General features: G+C 41.7%; 1 protein-coding gene across 5 annotated transcripts in view; it reads right to left on the reverse strand.

Annotated features, from left to right (window-relative positions):
• Window positions 1–1,544: 1,544 nt before the first annotated feature.
• The window catches only part of RAB9A (RAB9A, member RAS oncogene family), a 33,000-nt gene continuing 15,402 nt past the window's right edge, over window positions 1,545–19,142 (reverse strand). Inside the window, exons 1-4 of one of the 5 annotated variants that reach the window (XM_074606285.1) lie at window positions 10,902–11,006; window positions 10,013–10,700; window positions 7,500–7,589; window positions 1,545–2,633 (exon numbers count right to left, since the gene is read on the reverse strand). In XM_074606285.1, the coding sequence (XP_074462386.1) occupies window positions 1,994–2,599 (606 nt within the window). In that variant the 5' untranslated portion in view covers window positions 2,600–2,633; window positions 7,500–7,589; window positions 10,013–10,700; window positions 10,902–11,006 and the 3' untranslated portion in view covers window positions 1,545–1,993. Of the gene's footprint in view, window positions 2,634–7,499; window positions 7,590–10,012; window positions 10,701–10,901; window positions 11,007–19,142 lie in introns of those variants that run through there. The other 4 variants (XM_074606309.1, XM_074606293.1, XM_074606299.1 and 1 more) reach the window with 4 other exon arrangements.

Consider the following 19,142-nt stretch of genomic DNA (forward strand, 5'->3'; position numbering starts at 1 on the left):
TAACCTCTGCTAAAAAAAACATTAAAGGAAGCTTTAAGTAGTAAGGTAGTGGTTTTACAAGTTTGACATCACTAGCTTAGCAGCCCCCTTAGCAGCAGAAGACACAAGCAGTCTTTTTTAAAGCTTTTTGCTATCTCAGTTTAAGAGGGATTTAGCTAAGATTTTCTTCACAGATCTTTTCATTCATTGACTAGAAATGAAACAGAAGTAGCAGCTCAACCTGTATTTAGCTGTTATGTGACTGAAGCTTGAAACAGTTCTGTTGCTGTATATGCAGGACTGTAGGAATTAGTTAGACTTAGGAACATACAAAAGGTAAAAAGATGCCACTTTGAAGCAGGAGCAGCAGATCTGTGGAATAAAGTCCTGGACAGGTTCAAGCAAGAATACAATACATTCAGAAAAGTGTATAAAGAGCGACAAGAAGGCTTTGTTTTGCAAGCTTTACTTCCAAATAATTACACCTGTTACAGAGTGAACAGATAAGAGAAAACTCTTGCTGTTACTGTACTCTCAAGAAAGGCTTTTCTATTGGAACAAAAAATATCACTGTACAGAAAGCAGAGTCTGTGTAGTTTAGCAGATAACACGGCCTGTCCTACAGGCCTCAGACTTCCTTTTGAAGCCCACAACGTGTGTACGCGCATGCCTTTTAGCAGTCAGATTACACATTGAAGCAACAGTGCGCTAATCAGGTTTGCTGTTACAAGGACAGTGGGTACTCTGCGCACCAACATTCAACAACTTCTGAAACAGGTATTCTACCATTTAACTGCAATGGAGAGCCTCAAATACACTTCTGTGGTTTCACCTGCATTACTGCAGAAAGAGTGTCCTACAAATACAGAATTTCCTTCTGTTCATCGTGTAATGATTACAGTAATATAAAAGACATTGTCTTAAATGTTTAAGCCCATATCCTAAAATAGCAAATTAAATAAGGATCAAATTCAGCTCAAACACTAGCTGTAGGTATTGCATTAGGGCTGAAAGCTGTCACAATCTACTTTAAGTCAAAAGCTTCCTGAGTTCTCTACGTATTGCCAATCCTTAGTTTCACAGTGCAGAGATTACTCGTAAACACATTCATAGCTCATAGGTTAACAGGAACAAGAAGTTTGGAACTTTAAGGCTGCATACTAAACGTTCTCTTAGAAATTCGTCATAATGTGGATCCCTTCAAGTGCTATTAAAGCTGACTGAATGAAGAATATCTTTTTTGTAACTAAAAATGGTTATACTTCTGTTATTCAGATTTTTTTTACCTTATTGATCAGATACATGCTAGAATGGGACTTAAGGCAGAGACATGTATTAACTTAAAAAATCGTCAGTATCTTGCATTAAACTGCTGGAGGAATTTGTACAGCATTAGAATAGTAAATGAAAGGAAAATGGACATTAAATACGTAGGAAATTTATTTCCTACTTAAAAACCTACACAAATTATAGCAACATTAGGCAATTAAAGAAGACCTGAAGGTAATTTATATTAACTTATAATAAACACGTTAGAGATGAAGTACCACTCACAGCAAAAGGAATGTAGTGAGACTGAAGTTTAATATGTAGCATTGTTAAGAAACTGACTTCAGTGAAACAAAAGTGGAATGCTGATTTCATAAAAATATACACATATAAAAGTATCTTTGTGCCTGAATTCCAGAACAGTTTCTCCAAAGTAGTGCTTCAGAACTTTCAAGTTTTAATTATATTCAAAGTATTTATCATTTGAATAAAGTTGGCAAATTACATTCTTATATCAATGGTTTTACTTGACACCTTCCTAAACAGAAAGCGTCATTAATTCAATAATGGGTCACCCATGAATGGAAATTTTTCTTTTGCTCCCCCAAGAAAGCAGCAGAATATTACAATTTTAATTTTAGAGTGAAACCCATTTGCTATTTTATCTACTATGCCTTCCCCATCCTATTATAGAGCAAGCTAGTCAAAAGTAATTTGGCCCAAAAAAAAAAAAAAAAATTTTAAGTCAACAACAAGATGAACTGGTTTTGGGTTTCCGATTAAGGTTTACTGTATCTGTTTGAATAAAGTGATCCGATCTGTCTTCGGAGGCTAGAACTCTTCTAATGGCTTCTTCAAAGGCTGCTGCAACATTAGTGGCATCTTTTGCACTGGTTTCAAAATAGGGATGGTTGCCATTATTCCTGCACCAGTCTTGGGCTTCTTCTGTAGACACTTGCCTTTCATCGATATCAACTTTGTTACCCAGTATGACAAACGGAAAACTTTCAGGCTCCTTGACATCTGCATAATAAATGAATTCTTTCTTCCAGTTGCTTAAGTTTTGGAAGCTTTGAGAGTCATCCACACTGAAGGTTAGCAGGCAACAGTCAGAACCTCTATAGAAAGGAGTCCGCAAGCTCCTAAAACGTTCCTGACCCGCCGTGTCCCATATCTGCATTGTAACAAAATGTCCATCAACTTCCAACTCTTTATTTAGGAATTCCACACCTATCGTATGAAACAGCTGTGCATCAAACTTGTTGGTGACATATCTGTTCATGAGGGAACTCTTCCCAACTCCACCGTCTCCTAGCAGGATTACTTTGAGGAGCAATGATTTTGCTGCCATTGTTATGGAAGTAGATCCTCCTGATTTCCTAGACCTGTAAAGATTAGGAAAATCATTAACATGGAAAAAGAATTGCGATCAGAAAATTTTACACACATAAATATCTATAAAGTGTTAAAGTCCACCGACATCAAGTTTCATGTACAAAAGCGGGAGGAAAACGCTAAATAGGTGAAGCGTAGATACTCATAGTAAGAATACCCACTCAAGAATACCACGTGTTTAAGAGGTGTCTCTTCCACAGACTGCAGCCTGTATGGCAGCCTAAGCAGTACCCTACATGAATTACTGGTCTGTCACTTAAAACACTTAAAACCCCCAAACCCTTTGACATTTGCGCAGAAGGGGTATCACATCACCTTCAACGAGTGCAACGATGCATTTATGTTCACTGAAAAGATCCATGGAAGAAAGTGGGGTGAGAGAATTTTATAGAGCACATGCCTTGAACTCGTCACTTCAGTGCCGTATTTCGTTAGCAAAGTTATTTTTTAACGTGCAAAAGTGAAGAGGAAGCTTTAAAAATAAAGCAGCACACTGCTGCACTTCACTCAAAATTGCAACCAGACAAGAAAATTTAAATCAACTCACAGGGAACACAGCTATCTATAGAACAAATGCAAATGCTGAAATTTTATTTTAGAAGTCAGGTGACTAGGTATTGGTACACAAACATTCAATATTTTACAGTTTATTCCTTGCAGAACAGGTGTGATGAATAGAATACTGTTACAACTACCATAAAAGTAAATTCACTGTTGCGACTTCAAATGGTACTCAAGGTATCAAATACTGAGGCCAAGCCTACACTGACAGTTCCATTTGTAGGTGTCAACCTCCCATGGCAAACCTGTCAGAAAGCCTGGAAGTGCTAGTGAATAGTCTAACTGCCAGCACAGGGATGGTGCACCAATGAAACGTTTTTACTGTCAGACTTAAAGGAAAAAAAATTAAAAAAATATCCTTTGACACTAAAGTAGTTAGCTTATTAGCATTTTGTATCAGCCCAAGCTTTGCCTTCATTACAGGAGCATCACCTAATACTGTAAAAGATTGTTTTACTTGCTTGGGGAAAAGTTTCATTTTTGAAGAGCCCAAACTTAAGTTTCTATATGAGGAGAACGCTGCTCCTATACCTGATACTAAAAGAGCTCAAAGTAATTCAGCCAAAGCAGGCTTCTCTGAAAATAGCATCTATTTAAAATGGAAAAGGGTCATAAGTTGCCTAGTCCGTCTCCTTCTCTGAAGGAAGGAATGCAGTCCTGCTAGTTGTAATTAGCATTACTGGCATATACATCACCCGCAGAGCATGGCTATGGAATTAATACCTGATACAAGCTGGCATGAGAGTCATATGACTCCATGCTGCCTTAGAATCAAGGCCTACATTAGAAGCAAGAAATTTCAAGAATTTTTTTATCTCTAACTTTCCTCCTTTGTATGTTTATTTCTTAGACACAATCTACAGTAAGACAGAAGAAATGCTTTATAGTTTGAGAGCAGCTGAAGCCTCAACACAAAGAAATTTCAAATTATAAATTTCAAATATAAGTTATATTCATTCATACTATGTAATTAAAAACAATGTTTATAAATCCTTAACTTTGTACAGGTTTGTATCATAACAATGTTAAAACTACTTAAGAGCTATAAGTAAACTGTTCATTTACATGCTATGTAAATAATTGCTATGGCTCAGGATATGAACACATACATTTTTATGTATGTGAAAAGCCTTATTAAAGTCACTGGACTACTTGCATATGAGTTCCAGGTTCGTGCTGCAATCTTTAAAATGGCCCAGTGTCTTCATTTATCTCCCTAATTCCTACTGTTTGTTTATGACTAAATTATCTGAGCATCTTCTTAATAAATAATGCATTCATTAGAACAGAGGGTACGGAATGTTATCTTGTTCTACTTCAGTGTGGGGAACAAGTTACAATTCATTTTTTTCTGTCCTACTGAAATCACAAGTTCCCTAAAAGACAGAATGCAAATAAATAACCGACTTAAATAGTTCTAACTGGTACTACGTACTTGTTTCTTTAGCTTCTAGAATTTGAAGAACCGTAGTTCTTATCATGAAATTGTCCATGAAGCCACATTTTAAACAAAAGACAGGTAAGGAAACTCTGTTAACAGTATCTAGTACTCTTGCACATCCAGAACCCGAGACATTAATTTGTACAATTTCAGCTACATAGGCCATTACAGTGAGGTCTAGGAGACTGATGACCAAAAAAATACTTTTACTGGGCAGACAATTACAGAGCAGCCACAAACCATTAAAAGTGTCTTTTCAACTAGAACCAAACTGGTGCACTACACAAAGGCTACAGAAACAGTCTTCCCAGGACTGATAAGTATCTCAATGTGATGTTGCAGGCAAAACCACTTTTCAAGACATTCAGCTTCCACCGTAAAAGCTGTCATGCTTCGCTACCAGTTTATGTTTTTGTAAAATTTTTAATCCAAAATAGATGGGATATATGTTCGGTCATTTAAATACATGCTTACAAGCTGAATCTGAAGCAGCGAAGAAGCACGTTTAAAGCATTAAAAAGCATTTTTGTTTAGAAGCAGCAAAGACTTTATACAATAATTTATACAATTACAGTTTTTTTTGACTATATAAGGGACTCATCTGCAGCCCCACTGATTACGTGATTTAGAGTATCTGCAGAACCAGGATGTTTTTGGCACAGTAGGCTGATGCATTATTTTCCACTTACACATCTTTAAATAAGTTAAGATTTTTAAATAGCTCAATTTTTGTACCTTTTTTTTCCTAACTTATAAAGGCTTAACACCCCAACAAATAAAATAACAATAAAGTCCTTAATATGTGGAGAATTAATGCTATTTCTCCTATTACATACTTCAAACTTATTTGTATAATGTGCTTTTTGACAATGTTCTTGGAACATCTGATACATTTCTGAACATTTATTACCTTAATTGTTCACTTCAAATCATCATTCAGCATCTGAAATGCTGAATTTCCACTTAATGTCCAATGTGCAAGTTGACTGTTTTAACCAACATCAGGAACTCCAAGACACCACAGAATTACAGGTAACTATTTGTTCCAGTTATTTCTTACTGTGATGTGCAATTAGTTTACTGTAAAGGTAGTCTCAACCTAGTACACAGAGGAGTCTGAAAAGAAGATTTTTCCCTTGTGTTCCTCTATCATTTCAATAAGCAAAGAAATTCAGAGCAAATAAATAAAGAGACCCCCACCATGGTGCAGTTTGATAAGCATTTCTGAATTGCCTCCATACATATAGAAGTAATTTAATTGTCACCTCCCAGAAGCCTCCTTTTAAGCAGTGAACTGAATTACAAGTTAAACATTTCCATCAGCAGTCCAAACGTTTGCTGGCAAGGGTAAAAACAACATGCTAAGCAACTTCAAAAAAAACCAGAGTGCATTACAGTATCTTTGATTCCCTCCCCTTTGAAGCTTATGAAGCACCACTGCCTTGTCCAATCTATCCATTTACGTTTTCTTAATTCCATGACTGTCAGCTGCATAAGCTGCCTTTTTATTTTGAGTGCAATTACCTCTTTTAACACTCAGGTACTGAGGCAGAACTTGAAGAAAAGCGAGTTTCTTGGTCTAGAAAACCACGGCAGCAACATCCAAGTTAGTTTAGGAATTTGTCTTTTTTTTACTATAAAAATCATTTAATAGATTAAGGAGGACCCAGTTACTGAAGGCTGAAAACAGGTGCTGAACTCAAGTTTTGTCTACAGAAAAATGGTGTTAGCCAACACAGTAATTGTGCTGTAGCTATCATGTCAGCAAGCTACACCCCCACATAAACTATTAAGCAAACAGAGTCAAATGGACGAATTTATAGCTTCACTTTCACCATAACTGATATCAGGCAGAGCAGCACACCATAAAAAAAAAAATCACCTAGCAACTGAATTCTCACCCTTTTCCCCTCCCCCCTTTTTAATAAGAGACACCAAAAAACTTTCTGTTGCAACAGCACCACTGAATTCCCTCTGTATTCTTTAAGGAACAGATGTACAGGGCACTTCAAGTTTCCAAACTATTGTTTCTCCACTTGTACCTACCTTCTAACTTGGAAACAGGCAAGAAAATTTATTTCAACTACCACCTTCAGCCAGTGGTCACTGATGAAGGACCTGCTATATGAAATCAAGACTAAACCCAAAGGTTTCCTTGAGATATGTGGCATGCTGTCCTTTCACTAAAGTTATTAAAGAGCATATATTTGACTTGGAGAAGGAAAAAAAAAATCCATGGTAAGGCAGACTCAAGTTTATTCCACATTTCATTTACGCCTAATATGCTTTCAGCCAAGACTTTTTAAAAAAGGGCCCGTCTTTGTTAAAAATTTAAGGAAAAACATTGTCTCAAAGTTACTGACAAGCAGAATTTGCAGTTCCATAACTAACACAACAGTAACACTGATCATGTTTCATATCTTCCTAACTATTCTCAGATTTATACATATACAACACATCCATTTCAGCTCTGAAGCTTATTCACAATTTTCTTTGCTAAGCCATCTTATTTTATTAAGCCACAGGTATCAGACATTAACAGTTTAAAAAAGGCACATCAACACTTCAAGTATTTTGTCTGACAAAAACACTTGCCTTTCAATACCATAATGTAAACTTACTCCCTCATTTGTAATTTTTTTTTTTCACAACACTAACAAACCTTTTGACAATATTTATCAGGCTAGCATTAAAGAAAGTTGTTTCCTGGGGTTTGTTAGTTGCAGTGGCTCATGAAAAAAGTGACATAAACTGCTACTCTGTAAAGTGTCAGAAAAAAAAGTCCCAAGAACTCTCAGAGTTGCAGCAGAAGGGGCAGAATCCAGAACTATGTAAAGCAGTTTTCAACACTTACTGTTAGTAGAGTTCTTACATCTCTCAGCCCTCAATCACTACAGAGCAGTTATTATTGTCACCTACAGAAGATCTGCAAGTTTCCAGAAATCTGAAAAGAAAGGACAGAAGCAAAATTTTCTCCTCTTTCTCTGCTTAGTTAATCCTTCTTCTTGTATTTAGAAGGTACTGGTTTACACCTTGGCCAATTAAGTGGCACAATAACAGTTTTTTAGTGCGTACGAGGCCACAAGCCTGTTTGACCGTGAAACATTTTGCTCTCAATTCAAAGGGGAACATACAGATACAAAGTCAAGAGGCTACACACTTTGCACCTTTGAGTGCATTACAAACTTGTGACATTAATCAGCCCCCAAACTGTCCTTCCCCTCCACTGAGTACCGACGCAAGGCCTGTGGATCAGCAACGCTCCTTTGTTGACAGCCACTTGTGAGCTGCCTCATTCTCTAGAAGCCCTTCAGTCATACGGCTCAATCTACCGAGATCCTAATCATCTTGCAAGTCTTCCTTCCTTTATCTATGATTTCATCATTGCACTGTGAAGGTAGTTTGTGTTTTCTGTTGGACAGATATTTAATAATTTGATGACAGGTTATCTGAAAATTGCCTCTTCCCATAAGCAGCCTAGACACACTTTATCTAACACCAGAATATCACTAGAGTTTATTCACAATAACTTGCAATATGAACACAACCCAAACTGAACTGACATGCAGCTGTTGCCACTCATTTGTATACCAAGAAGTTGTATTTGGGGGTTTCTTTATAAGGTTATTTTTGACTCCTATGCAGTTCAGGACTCTAGTTCAAACAGTTGCCTGGCATGACTCAGGACTATGAAAGAAGCAGCAGCCAAGCAAAGGAATCTTTAAGTCTGCATAACCCCTGGATCATGAAATCATCCCAGTACCTACTGCCAGAATCAATCCTTTTATTCCAATTTATACCTAGCCACAAACTCAATCATTAAAACTTGTCAGGAGAAATACCTACATTTATATCTCTGCTAGTTTAATCTTACAGAGACTCAGCATTCACCTTCCATCTTGTCCCCCATGTTCAAGTAGAATGAGCAAACTATTATTTATTCTGATACAATCAGAGTTGACATTTCTCAGCAGCTCACAGTTGAGCATCTCCCATCTTAAGTATTCTATTACTTTCAGCCAGCTTCAAAACACCCTTAAGAGATGCTGCTCTTGGTCCAACATCTCTAACAATTCATGAGTTAATTGGAATTCTCCTTGCAACATACTTCTCTCTTACTGCTTCCACTCTTTCAATAACTTATCAAGCAATTATTTCTGCTCACATGTGCTCAACTTTCTCCCTTGCATTAGCTTCTCTTTTCCTCCAGGGACTCTTAGCAATAAACCTCTGTTGGTCAGGCTACATTGTGCATTGATATTCTTCCCGATATAACTGTGACCAAAGCCCATCCCTAAGGGATTAAGTGGGTTACACTGTACCAGGCCAACACACTGGTAGAGAATGAAAACAAAAACACAACGCCAAGAGAATGAACATTATAAAACAAAACCTTAAGGAATTCTTACAAGCCTCTTCGCTAGGAAGTTTTTATTCATTGTGAAACATTTATGCAAAACTCCAATCCTAAGGAGCTAAAAAGATCTTTCCCATGATTTATTACTAAATTGACACAAAATAAAATACAGCTTGAATCCAAATACCTCCTTGTACCCTTTGCAAATTTTTTCCTGTATTTTCAATTTAAGGAAACTGATGGTTTGTTTGAGCACTCAAAAGCAAAACAAGGAGTGCTAGAGCCTTTTTTTTAAAAAAAAACCAAAACACACAAACACTACACACTCCCTATTTATAACTTAATGGAAAAGGCTTTACTAAAATTAAGGCAACAAACAGAGCACCATACAACCTGAAAGAAGACAGAGAAAAATAACAGTTCATTATAAATTCCACGTTGATACTGAAACACAGATGTAGCTGTACTATTCTTTGGTCAGGCTTCTCTAGAAATAGAAGTGCTAAGAATAAAAAAAAGACTTGGATTTATTTTGGGTATGTCCAAGAAATAGCTCTTGCTCCAGTTTGCCATTACAGCTTGTTGCCTTATAAGCTACTAAATCACAAAAAAATCCCCCCGAAACCCAGCCATACACGACCATCCTTGCTCTAAAAAAGCAAGCACTTACAACTTTAGTGTTGTATAACACTTTAAAAGACAAATAAAACCCACATGCTTATTTAGTACAGCTGTAAATTATTGTGGACAAGATGGAAGAAAAACAACATGTAAGGTGGCAAACTGCAGGACAGCAATCTGCAGAGAAGCATTTAAATTCCAAAACAAAATTTAGCCACGTTCCCTACTTGCCTACCCCACCCAAGTTAATATAATTAAGTACTCTCCACATATCTAGTTATATGTAACCTTGCTGTAACAGTTATAGGTTTTTAAAACTAGTTTTCTTGCACTATTCTGTTACTTGTTCAATTATTTTACACAAGTTAAATTTAACACGGAATACTTACACTGAAAACTGCTCATTAACCTCTCAGGCGTAAGCGATCGAATAATCTTAACCTGATTAATCCTTTGGTTCTCCTGCCAGCACCACATCTAAGTTTCCATAGCCATCTGCCACGATCAGAAAAGCAACCGGCCGTTGCAGAGGAGAGCGACATCAAGTCACCGGTTCGAAAAAGAAGAACTAAAAACGTAACGCGAATTGCTCGGGCTCCGCTTGGAAACACAGCAGTTCTTCTTCAGCGGACAGCAACGGGAAAAGGCAATAAGGGGACCATTTTCTTTTAGTTTTGAAAGGTGCTGACAGGTACGACACCGAGTTTCACCCAAGCAGATCAGAGAGATCTTTATCAGTCCTGAAGAAGCAGCGCGGAGCCGGAGACAGGGAGTCTCCCGGGAGGCGCCCGGCAGGAGCCGTTTCCCCCACGGAGTCACCGCCTGCCCCGCAGTCACGGGATCCCCGGTCACGCCACACGGCCCCGCCGTCCGCACCGGCTCCGCGGAGCGCCCGCCGCGCTCTCCCACCGCCGGCCCGGCAAGGGGACAACCACAGGGCGGCCACGGGGAAGGGGACGGACATGACGGCCGGCCGGGGCTCCCCTCCTACGGCCCGGAGGCCGGCAGTCACCGAGCCAGCACCGGGGAGCCGGCAGAGTTCGGACAGCGGCGGCGGAGAGAGAAGTGAACGGAGCACTAAGCGGAGGAAGGAAAATAACGAAAGCCCAGTCAGCCCCAGGCCGTCCGCCCTCGCGCGGCCCCCTCAGCCCCCTCAACGGCGGGCGAGAGGGCCGCCCTCCCCGGGACACCGGCACCGGAGCCAGCGGCCACTGCTCCCCCGGCGCCTGCCGGGGAAAAGGGAAGGGGGGGTGGGGGGACGCGATGCCGTGCCGATACCTGCCCGCGGGAAAGAAGAAGCCGCCGCCGGTCCCGAGGCCGGGCCAAGCCGCTACCGGCCGCTGGCGAAGGAAGAAACAACATGGCGGAGAAGGCAGGGGGCGGGGCCCGGGGATCACGTGAGCCAAGCCCCGGGCGCCGGGCCCCGCCCCACCCCGGGAGGGGCGGGGGCGCTCCTGGCCCCGCCCCCCGGCCGGGAACGCGGGTGGGCGGCGGGGACGCGCCCGTGGGCGCTGGGCTCCCGCGGGTGGGGGTGTGTGGGGAGGGGGTTGTTTGTTTGGTCATCCATGGACATGCGGAAACGTTTTGGAGTTGGCAAGGCCGGGAATGGGAACGGGTTTGCTCACAGCAAGCGAGGCAGGGGTCGGTGTCTTGTCCCAAGCAATAGGCAATAGGACAAGAGGAAACCGCCTCAAGTTGCGCCAGGGGAGGTTTAGGATGGATATTTGGAAAAATTTCTTCACCAAAAGGGTTGTCAAACATTGGAACAGGCTGCCCAGGGAAGTGGCTGAGTCACCATCCCTGGAGGTATTTAAAAGACGTGTAGATGTGGCGCTGAGGGACATGGTTTAGCGGTGGCCTTGGCAGTGCTGGGTTAATGGTTGGACTTGACAATCTTAAAGGTCTTTTCCAACCAAAACGATTCTATGATTCTGTGACTCTGACCGCACGGCACTGAAGTGTCCATAGAGGGCCATGCTCAGTGATGGCTGGCGTATGACATTTAAAAGAAGGACGACTATTCCACTGGAAGAGGTTAAGGCTTTCATTTGCTCTAGAACGCTCTGAATTATCAAGCTTTAAAAAGCCTCTATATAGTATCTGCAGGTCAGGGTTATTTATTAAAGGCAGCAGCCTCACTGTGCTCCACGTCAAGGGCCCCACGTAAGCCAACTCACGATTGTAAGGCAGCTTCGCTTTACAGGTAGAGACATTTAAAAATACACGTGTCAATGAGGGAACGAACCAAACCCCAATGTATGCTATTCAGAAAGAGCAGTCAGACACTTTTGTTTCTGCAGTAATCCAACTTGACTGTTTAAACAAGATCACAGGAAAAAAAGTCTAAACAGGCTGGTGATAAAGAGTCTTTTCTGTGGTCTTACAACTCATCACGAGGATAGGGAAAAATGCAATTGAAATGAAAAGGGCAGAAATTATTTAAGTATTTAAAGAGGTTCCCACATCATCAAGAGGAACAGGCGATGACAGGCATAAGAAAAGTGCACTTGAAATATACCCGTTCGCTCGAGCCGTCATCACATGCTTCCGATCATAAGGGAGATGCAATCGGACTGGAACTGCCACTTGCAGAGTCATCTTGTTTTCTGTCATCTTCCAGTCATCTTGTTTTGGATCAGATTTACCACACAACCCAAGGAATGGAAAACAAGGTCTCAGTAACATCAAAAGGAAATGTCTCCTCTGACAAGAGCAGCATTATTAAAAGGCAGTCCATGCTACAGGCAAATCTGATGATACTAGACTCATTTAACAAAGCTGGACTTTGAAATTTTTTCAGTACTTTTTTCCTGGTATCTGCTTTCATACAACGCTAAAGTGAAATACAAGTGCTGGAGAGGTAGAAAAACAGCCTCTTTAAATGATGGTAATTCTAAGACACAAGTTCTGATCATTTATAGCATCATTTTGTGATTTAAAAAGAAAAAAAGAGTCTGCATTTAGAAGTGGAGGAAATAATTACTCTATTTTGCACTTGATACCTTGTGGGATGAAGCTACCGTCTTTTTTTCTTGAGATGGCACAGGTTCTCAGACACTTGGATACATTTAAGGAAATTTAGAATCATAGAACCATAGAGTGGTTTGGGTTGGGAGGGATCTTCAAAGGTCATCCAGCCCAACTCCCCTGCAATGAGCAGGGACATCTTCAACTAGATCAGGTTGCTCAGAGGCCCGTCCAACCTGACCTGGAAGGTTTCCAGAGATGGGGCATCTACCACCTCTCTGGGCAACCTGGGCGAGTGTCTCACCACCCTCAGCATAAAAAAATTCTTCCTTATATCTAGTCTGAATCCACCCTCTTTTAGTTTAAAATCATTACCCCTTGTCCTACTGTAACAGGCCCTGCTAATATATTTGTCCCAAACTTTCTTACAAGTCCCCTTTAACTACTGGAAGGACGCAATAAGGTCTCCCCGGAGCCTTCTCTTCTCCAGGCTGAAAAATCCCAACTCTCTCAGCCTGTCTTCATAGGAGAGGTGTTTCATCTCTTTGGTCATTTTTGTGGCCCTCCTCTGGACCTCCTCTAACAGGTCCATGTCTTTCATGTGGTGAGGGTTCCAGAGCTGGACACAGTACTCCAGGTGGGGCCTCACTAGAGCAGAGTAGAGGGGCAGAATCACCTCCCTCAACCTGCTGGCCACGCTTCTTTGGATGCAGCCCAGGATACAGTTGGCTTTCTGGGCTGTGAGCGCACATTATTGGCTCATGTCCATCTTTCCATCCACCAGTACCCCCAAGTCCTTCTTGGCAGGGCTGCTCTCAATCCCTTCATCCCCCAGCCTATATTGGTACAGGGGGTTGCCCTGACCCAGGTGCAGGACCCTGCACTTGGCCTTGTTGAGCCTCATGAGCTTCACATGGGCCCACTTCCCAAGGCTGTCAAGGTCCCTCAAATTTTTAAAATTCTAGTTAGAAACAAAATTCTTAAACTTCTGATATAAGATGTATTTTGATCTCTTTTACATGGGAACATAAAAGAAAATAGAAAAGCACCATGCTGTAACCATGGCCTATTATGCTTATGATTTTGGAGGCATAATAGAGTATCAATAGAGTTGCTCTATGGTTGAAACACACCCATGCATGCTTGAGGACCATGAACTGAAGGTCCTTTTCCCTTGCATCCACCATGTTACTATTATTTATGTATATAACAAAAACAATAGTTGCTGTAGAATGATCAAAAACCGTAGAACAAATAATGCCACTGATAGGACTGGTCACATGAAGTATACCCTCCAGTTCTTAGGAAGAGACAGAAGAAAATGCCCAGCGAAGATGTGGTTTGAAACACATACACCAAAACCACTCCCGTTTTACATTCTGCAGAGAGTGCAGAGTCCTGGACATGGGTGCTGTGGGCTCACAGCTACTGAGGCCACTGCCTCACCCTCCCAGCTCTGGTGAGCAGGGCTGGGGCAGCGCTGGTGGGGCCGGCCGCCACAGGGGTCCCCCCTGACAGCAGGAGCCACATTTTGTCTCGGTGGCCGTGGTCCTGCACCCCAGCTCATGCCCCGACCTCCATTCGAGACCAGCCCCACCTTGGCATGGCCTCCTCCCCATGGACTTGTCTGGTTCTCACTGGAGTTTTGGCTTATCATTGTCACCGGACCTGCCCCGCTCTTCTTGTTTGGGTGCTGTGGGATGGTGACCCAAGTCACTGTCCCTGTGCTCCTTGTCACCCACCCTCTGCTCCTGGCTTGCCTCCTCTTGCACAGCAGCCCACCCTTGCTGCTCCCTCACCAGCACATTCATCTGAAAGCTGACCTTGGACCTTGAGGATTTTATTCACAGAGCTGTATTCATGAAGACAGAATTGTCGTTAGGTCACATGCTAGCAAACGGCACAAATAACCTCCCAATGGCAAATAAAGGGCATTTTTTGTATGTGTGTGTATATGAGAAAGTTCTGTATCAGCAAAGCTCTCATATAATAGAGGTTGTGAATAATGCTTTCTACCATCTGTATTTGGCAAGGAGACTTTGTCTTATCCTGGCAAGTGATGACATGGCCTCAATAAACCATGACTTTGTCACCTCCTGGCTGAATTACAGCAGTACAAAATAAGGGGATAGAAGTCACCTGCTTTATGGCTCTGCTAATACCAGAATGCATCAAGCCAGCCCCCAAGCAATTCAAGAAATTATCAAAGTGCTCTTGCTTCTTTCCTTATCTTCAAGGCACTCAGTGAACGCTGAAGATTTTCTGAAGGACTGTAATTCAACATATTTGCTCCGTAATCCCAGCCTTTTACTTGGTACCTTTTCTTTTTGCCAGAAAAAGAGCTGTTCTTTTTTTGTTTAAAGAGTTGCAGATCTTGGCTTTAGTAACAAATGTACATAGCGCAGCAGACTGAAAGGAACACATTTTAAATAAACAATAAACAGCACAAATTTCCTTTTGGCTTGGAAAGGAAGAAAGAGTTATAAACAACAAGTGGCAGCTGAGTACTTCCCTGAAAAGTGCTACAGTAAGAGGGTTATGAAGGAGACCCAGAAGGCCCTCAACAGAATGCAATGAAATGGATCCAGCAGTGGATCTCCAGGAACCAGATGGAGTTTTGTCACTGTTGTGAAGGGACCAACATAGACTTCAATTGATAGAGCACTTCTCAGAACAATGTCTTTGCTTTTACATTTCAAGTTGTGTGAAATTCATTGCTGATTTACCTCTCATTGCCTTAAAACACATATTACAAGTTCTGCAGCTACAGGCTGCTTGAGCTTTGAGTGCATTCAATGTTTAAGACCTGATTGCTACTATTAAATCATAGGACTCAAGAAGCAGCTGAATTTACAGGATCTCTGGAAAACCCAGTGAAATCAAATACAGACTTTAGCCTTACTCGGTGTACATTTGTCCTGTGTCTGTGTGGATCACCTCTAATGTCATGCTCCTTTGTGGAATAGCATCATGGATATGCTAAACATCACACTAAAATTAATTGTCTCTGCTTAAAAAAAAGTTAAGAGTTCTTTTTCCCACCTGGAACAAACCAAAAAAAAGATGACTTCAACAACATAAAAGAATCTCACTTTTCAAAGCTTTCCTTTTGTTCTTGTTTCTGGACTCTGATATTCCCTGTCCTCCAGTAATCTACACCCTCCTGCTGGCGCATAGGCTGTGTAGTTGCAAGTTGACTTTTTAGAGCCATTTTGAGCCAAAGCATACAATCTTATCCCATCAAACATTTTAAGCCTGCGCAGTTACACAATCTGGGTAGGGACAATAAAACCTATCGACAAACTGCATCCTGGAGCAGTACTTCGCTTAGTGAAACTATGACCACACCTTTTTAAATAACAGCAATGATTTACTTGAATGACCCTCTCTGGTATTTGGCACTTCATGTCTGCACACTATTCTGATATATAGTGGCACGTGACGCTACACGATATCTGCTTTCTACTAAGCCTTTCAAGTAACAAGGATTGGATACAAACACAGGTGGAAAAATGTCCAAAGTGGTAATGAATGGTGTTAGGTGAAAATAACCAAGGGCATAAGATGATCAAGAAGGTCATACAATAATCTGTGATTTTGTATGCAGTTCCGCTGACTGTTAAATGTGAAGTTGCTGGCAGCATGTTTATCAGCATGAACTAGGCATAAAATCAAACCAAACCTAGACGAGCTCTTTCACCAGCCCTGGTGAAAGCCCCATTTCCTATAGATTTGTGTCCTCCGCATACTTACAATGGGCCCAGTTCGCTCTCCCCAGCTTCCAATACTTTCTGCTCCTTTCTGCCAGTATTTTTCTCCTCCTTGTCCCAGACTACTATCCGGGCAAGCAGCAGCCTATTTTGTGCCTGGCTTTTTGGTAATACTAACAACCTAGCAATTATGCGTGTGTTGAACAGGCAGCTTAGATTAGGTACCTCCTGAATAAAGGTAAGGGCTTCATCTCTTTCAGTAAGAACAGAAATTCTTTTCGTGATTACTGGATTTCACAAAATTTACAAATATATTCTCATCTTTTAACGTCTAGCTTTAACTGGATTTCTTACAAAGCCAGCTCCCAGGTTCAGTTGTTATGGGGAAGGAAGGCAATGGAGGAATGCCTCCTCACAATGTATTACCATGGAAAACTACTTCAAAATGCTGAGTTTACAGCTGTGAGGGTACCAAGGACTTGCCCTAAGAGTTCTGACTGCTCTTGGTTTGAAACAGAAGGAAGTTAAGGGACAGTTGTAAAATGGGCATGGTTACAATCCATTTTTTGACTATTTGTAGTTACTGAGAGTTGTTTCTGTACTCTAAGCTGCAGCTGTTAGTAACTGGATTTCATTACTTCCAAATCTCAGAAGAAAGGGCAAGATATGAAAGGCTAAAACCAAATGACGCTCTTGTTGCTGCAGGTATGGCTCACTCAGATCTGCATCTGCTTCATTATTCTTGCAGGCTTGCCCAACGGTTTGAAAAAGTTTTAAGATACCCACTGTCTAAATTTTCTTAGCTGCTCAGCAAATATGGATCTGTAGAAAATCCCAGTCATGTTGGGGCATAGAGCTTAGCACTATACGTTTAGTGATGGTCAGTTCAAAAGAAAATTATCTTACACATTATGTCACAAACGTAGTCAGTATTATGGCTACAAATTTTACCCTTGAAATGTATTCTATCAAAAGCACCATCCATGCCTTGTAGCGTTTCCCTTCGCCAAGACAAAACTTGGATGAGCTGTACATTACTGGAAAGGCTTCAAAACCATCTGCAGGCAGAAATTATTTATAAGTGCCTGTTGTTCACCGCTAAAATAAAGTCTCCTGCTACACAGTGTTCTGACACAGCACAGTGCTGCCGTACAGCTCTCCTCGACAGGATCGTGACCTCCAAAACGACAGCACACAACTCTGCGCTTACTGTCAACCGGTTAACACAGAAGTGTTTGCTTTCCTATGGTTTTATTGAAAGCTAAAAATAATACTTTGCACAGAAGTACTTCCTGCATTAAACAAGCAGGACTACTTGTAAGCATCAATTCCAGCACGTGGGTAAGGGCTGGGAAGGAAGGTCAGACATAACTGAGTGGTTACGCAGTTGAACACTGGGGGTCTGGCCTAATGCTTTAAGATTTGTTTCATATCAGTGCAATTCCACTAAAACACACATTTTCACATGACAAAAGTCTAGGTAATGCCACAGTAAATCACACCACTGAAAGTTAACCAGTGGATGAAAAGCTGGACATGAGCCAACAATGTGTGCTTGCAGCTCAGAGGCCAATTGCATCCTGGGCTGCATCCAAAGAACTGTGGCCAGCAGATCCAGAGAGGTGATTCTGCCCCTCTACTCTGCTCTGGTGAGACCCCACCTGGAGTACTGTGTCCAGCTCTGGAAGCCTCAGCACAAAAAGGACATGGACCTGTTGGAGACGGTCCAGAGGAGGGCCACGAAGATGATCAGAGGGCTGGAGCACCTCTCCTATGAAGACCGGCTGAGAGAGTTGGGGTTGTTCGGCCTGGAGAAGGGAAGGCTCTGGGGAGACCTTGTAGCAGCCTTCCGGTACCTGAAGGGGGCCTCCAGGAAAGCTGTGGAGGGGCTGTTTGCAAGGGCATGTAGCGATAGGACAAGGGTCAATGGTTTTAAACTAGAGCAGGGTAGGCTTAGATTAGACATTAGAAAGAAGTTCTTTACAATGAGGGTGGTGAGACACTGGCACAGGTTGCCCAGAGAGGTGGTGGAGGCCCCACCCCTGGAGACATTCAAGGCCAGGCTGGATGAGGCTCTGAGCAATCTGACGTAGTTAAAGATGTCCCCGCTTACATGCAGGGGGGTTGGACTAGATGTCCTTTAAGTGTCCCTTCCAGCCCAACACATTCTATGATTCTATGAAACTTCACAGAATGGAAACGATTTTTCTTCATTTTTTTTTTTCCCAATAGAGTAATAGTGCCTTTCTGTAACATCAGGTTACACACTGTTTTCACCATATACAGATAAAGGCCTGTCTTCCGTTTTATTTTCAGTCCTGGCTGGCTTTTAGTTCACCAACAGCTGTTTTCTCATCTCACACCCCCAACTCCTTTCTCTGACAGGCCATGGAGCTCCAGGGCAGTGCCTTAGCCCAGAGCAGCTGACCAGCCCCAGCTGTGTTATGACTAGATGGGAGCAGGAACTGTCTTTAATTCCCCCAGCAAATACTCACCAGGTTTCTGTGCTCAGCCGATGCATTTTAGCCTTGAACTACAAAATGCCTGTTGTGCATTTGTAAGAGATCTCCACCAACGCCAAGTACGCAGTTTTATTGTGTTTATACAATAGGGTGAAAGAAAACACTTTCCTCTGTGCCTAACGCATGACTTTTGGCAATTTATTGACGTATTTCACCATCTCCTCCGTAGTCCAATAAGGAAACTCATTATGAAGTTTATGTTTCCAAACAGTACTACTGCTTTGCTGCAAGAACCTAACGTCTCAGGCAGGGCAGACTTAATCTTCACTGCATTTCCTTAGGTCCATGAGCTGACAGGCTCACATGCTCAGAAAATGAGG

The sequence above is a fragment of the Larus michahellis genome, chromosome 1, assembly GCF_964199755.1.
Source record: "Larus michahellis chromosome 1, bLarMic1.1, whole genome shotgun sequence".
Classification (NCBI taxonomy): domain Eukaryota; kingdom Metazoa; phylum Chordata; class Aves; order Charadriiformes; family Laridae; genus Larus; species Larus michahellis.